This window comes from Pundamilia nyererei, unplaced genomic scaffold, assembly GCF_000239375.1.
Source record: "Pundamilia nyererei isolate P.nyererei 1_Seehausen unplaced genomic scaffold, PunNye1.0 scaffold00106, whole genome shotgun sequence".
NCBI classification, from domain to species: domain Eukaryota; kingdom Metazoa; phylum Chordata; class Actinopteri; order Cichliformes; family Cichlidae; genus Pundamilia; species Pundamilia nyererei.
Window position 1 is genome coordinate 1,995,458 of NW_005187507.1, and position 3,571 is coordinate 1,999,028.

General features: G+C 39.4%; 1 protein-coding gene across 2 annotated transcripts in view; it reads left to right on the top strand.

The window, feature by feature from the left end:
• The window catches only part of spryd3 (SPRY domain containing 3), a 72,473-nt gene that overhangs the window by 7,265 nt on the left and 61,637 nt on the right, over positions 1 to 3,571 (top strand). For both annotated transcript variants that reach the window (XM_005741050.1, XM_005741051.1), the window contains exons 4-6: positions 1,956 to 2,080; positions 2,806 to 2,941; positions 3,026 to 3,214. In XM_005741050.1, the coding sequence (XP_005741107.1) occupies positions 1,956 to 2,080; positions 2,806 to 2,941; positions 3,026 to 3,214 (450 nt within the window). The remainder of the gene's footprint in view (positions 1 to 1,955; positions 2,081 to 2,805; positions 2,942 to 3,025; positions 3,215 to 3,571) is intronic.

Genomic DNA, 3,571 nt, shown 5'->3' on the forward strand with positions numbered 1-3,571 from the left:
CAATGCTCAGAGAACGTGCAAAAACCCCAAAAGCTGATTCTGCTGACCCCAGTTAGCGTGTTATCCCTTTATACCCAAATACAAATGTATTCTAATGTTCCAGATTCCTGAACAAAAACAGAATGTATCAGTTATCAGTTATATCAGTTTTTTAAAAACTATACATAACCATTTAAGATTTGTACATTTATATTTTCATCAGTTTTTCCTCCTCCTGTTATCTCTGCCCTCATCTTCACCTATCCTCTTCCTCTTTTATCACAAGCCTCATCTTCTGAGCTCAAGGCAGGGATCTAACGCAAAAAACTGCACATAAATATGCTTATGTAATTACTAATACCATCAGCAGAACAGACATGCAACTCTCTCGTCTCTGGATAGCTGCTACATAGAATATATATAAGCTATATAACAGACATAGCTGTTGTTGTTATAGCTGGCTAACATTATGCTAGCTAATGTTAGGCTCGAGTGTTTAAACATCACACTGTTTTGATAAACAGCTTCATTACATTCTCATTTCGAAATAGAGCTTATTTGCTATGCTTGAGCCTGACAATGTTAGATCTAAAGAATTCAAAGAAAGCTTCAGTAACACCAGTTAACAGTGGCTAACATTGGCAAAAACACAAAAATGTTTACCGAGAGAAAAGTTCAGGTAAAGTAGCATTTGTTACTGATGAATGCCAGCCAGAGCATTTGAGGTGAATTGGGTGTAAACAAACAAACAAACAAACAAACAAACAAACAAACAAACAAACAAACAAACAAACAAACAAACAAACCATAAAATATTGCAATTAACCTGAATTTTTGTGAAGTGTTGATATTCAGAAGTGTTGAGGTATAGTGTGTACAGAAGTGTTCTGTACACAAACAGTAACAGTAGAAAATGTCAACGGCCATTGTGGGGGAAACGAAAAGCAGCTGGCTATGGCTGTTATGGTGTAAACAACGTTAAGTGTTGAAGCTTGTGACTGAAAAAGACTGAACAAGTATGGTTTGTTTGGAAAGATTGCAAGGAGAAAGCCTCTTCTATCTAAAAAGGTCATGGCAGCATGGTTTACATTTGCAAAGTTGGGTCATGATTGGGTGATGGGTGATGTGGGGTGAATGTGATAAACTGAAAAATGAAGAGCCAAGCTTTTGCAATGGCTCCAAGTCCAGACCTCAACACGATTGAAATACTGTGATGGGACCTTAAGATAGCTCTGCATAAATGGATGCCCACAAACCTCAATGAACTGAAGTAACATTTTAAAGAAGTGTAGGACAAAATTCCTTAACAAAGATGTGAGAGACTGATAAAGTCATACAGGAAACAATTACTTCAAGCTAGTTATTCTTGCTAAATCCCCGGTTCGAGACACAAACGTAGCTGGTCCCTAGTGCCAGTCCCAAGGCTGGCTAAATGGGAGGGTTGCGTCAGAAAGGGCATCCGGTGTAAAATCTGTGCCAAATCAAACATGTGGTCCATCCACGGTGCTGACCCCTTGGGAAAATAGGGAGCATATGAAAGTACCTTTGTATTTTTTGAGAGTATATGGAATATAATATCCCAATGCAACACAGCAAGTTACTTGTATATCAGAATCAGAATACTTTATTGATCCCTGGGGAAATTATTTTTTGAGGACAGCGTGCAAACACCATCTCCATTGGTTTCGTACTAACAGTTCTTTGCTCTGCATAGCCAACTACCTCTGCCAGCAGACACTGCAGACCACCAAGAGACGTGGTGGCACTGAATTAATTTAATGTGATTGTAAATGACCTGGATACAGTTAGTTCAGGCTGCGGATTTTATATCTGAATATTATACCCATACCCTTGCTTCTGGCATTAGACACTGACTTTTATCGATGTTTTAGGCATTATTGGCACTGTGGCTTAAATGAACTGTAACTGATGCCACTGTAGTGTGTTTTCAATATAATGTGTGTGTCTTTGTGTAGGTGACCATAGTGGACACAGGAGTGAGAGGGACCATTGCTGTGGGCCTGGTGCCCAAGTTCTACAGGCTGGACCACCAGCCGGGCTGGCTGCCATACTCTGTAGCTTATCACGCTGACAACGGCAAGTAAGTCAAACTGGAGTTGCCTATACGCTACAGGGCAGTGGTGGTTTCTTGCATGGTTTGGCTGCTGCATTTATATATTGGTTCGGTAGTGTTAACTTGCTCATTTCCTCATTTCTTGGTTTGTTGATATTTTGTTTTGTGTGACTATTTTAATAGTAGCAAAAAGGAAATTTAACAGAAGTAGTTTAAGGTTACTTTTTCAGAGTATTTTTTTCTTTTTGTTTGATGAACAAGTAAATAACCAGTTCATCAACAGTTAAATATTTTACCTTCCATTTTTGCTTGCTTCATCCTATGAATACTGTGTGTTGGATTTATACACGTGACTTACTTTTCAAAGCAATACATTCTGCCTCAGGAACTGATTCATATGTCAGCATCTAATTTCACTTGATGATCCCAAATTTCAGCACCAGACAGATGTGTGGCCAATTATCAAGCCAAAGTGAGCTGTAATTATGCACTTCAAAGTAATTGTGTTTACATATTTTTAATTTCCTTTCATGTTAAGTGAGATAATGGAACGTTTCGTCTTGTCTGGCTGCGTTTACTGAATATTTGAAATAATTTTTGCATTCTTTTACTTGTTTTGTGGTAGAGTGCGACAGCTGTGGCAACACAAGGTTTACGTAGTGAAAGCTGTACAAGATTACAAAGTATGCGGTTGTAGTTCAAAGAAGCTTGGACTTTTCTTAAAAGGATTTTTATCTCCTCTTTCCATTTAGGTTGTATAATGGCAACCCGGTAGGGCAGCAGTTTGGCCCGAAATGTGCTCGTGGTGACCGCATTGGCTGTGGAATACACTCAGAAAATATAGAAGCAGGTATCACAACAGTCTTTTTCACCAAAAACGGGAAAGAGGTAGGTATTTTTGTTTTAATAATAACATGCTCATTTCAAATGGGCACGCAGGGTTGTTTATTCAGGATTTTTACATCTCTCCAGGTGGGTTCAGTAGAGGTTCCTGTGTCGGCAGAGGGGCTGTTCCCCGCTGTGGGGATGCACTCTATGGGGGAGGAGGTGAAGGTCGACCTGCAAGCTGAGTGGTTCCTGGAGGAGGATGATAGTATGATGATGGTTGACAGCCACGAGGACGACTGGGGACGACTTTATGACGTCAGGGTGAGCGGCACGGTAAGAGCAGGTTCTTTTTTTCCTTCTTTGCTTGATTAAAAGGGATGTTTGGAAACATTGGAAGTTCAGTGCTTTTAGTTATATATTAGTGGAAAAAGGTTATCATAGGTGTTAATTAATTTGCTTGGGCTGCCTCCTAAACATTACTGATCAGTCACTCAAGCCACATCGAGAAGGTGAAGGAACTCGTGTGCTGCTTCTCCGACTCTCTCAGCTCTGATGTTTAATGTTAGTGAAGATTTTGTAAAACCTCTTTTTTTTTACTTAATTTCTGTGTAATTTTTGTTTTTATATCACAGTTGAAGAGCAAAGCCATTAATTATGGGATGAACAGTGTCAGAAGAGTCCATTATGGGA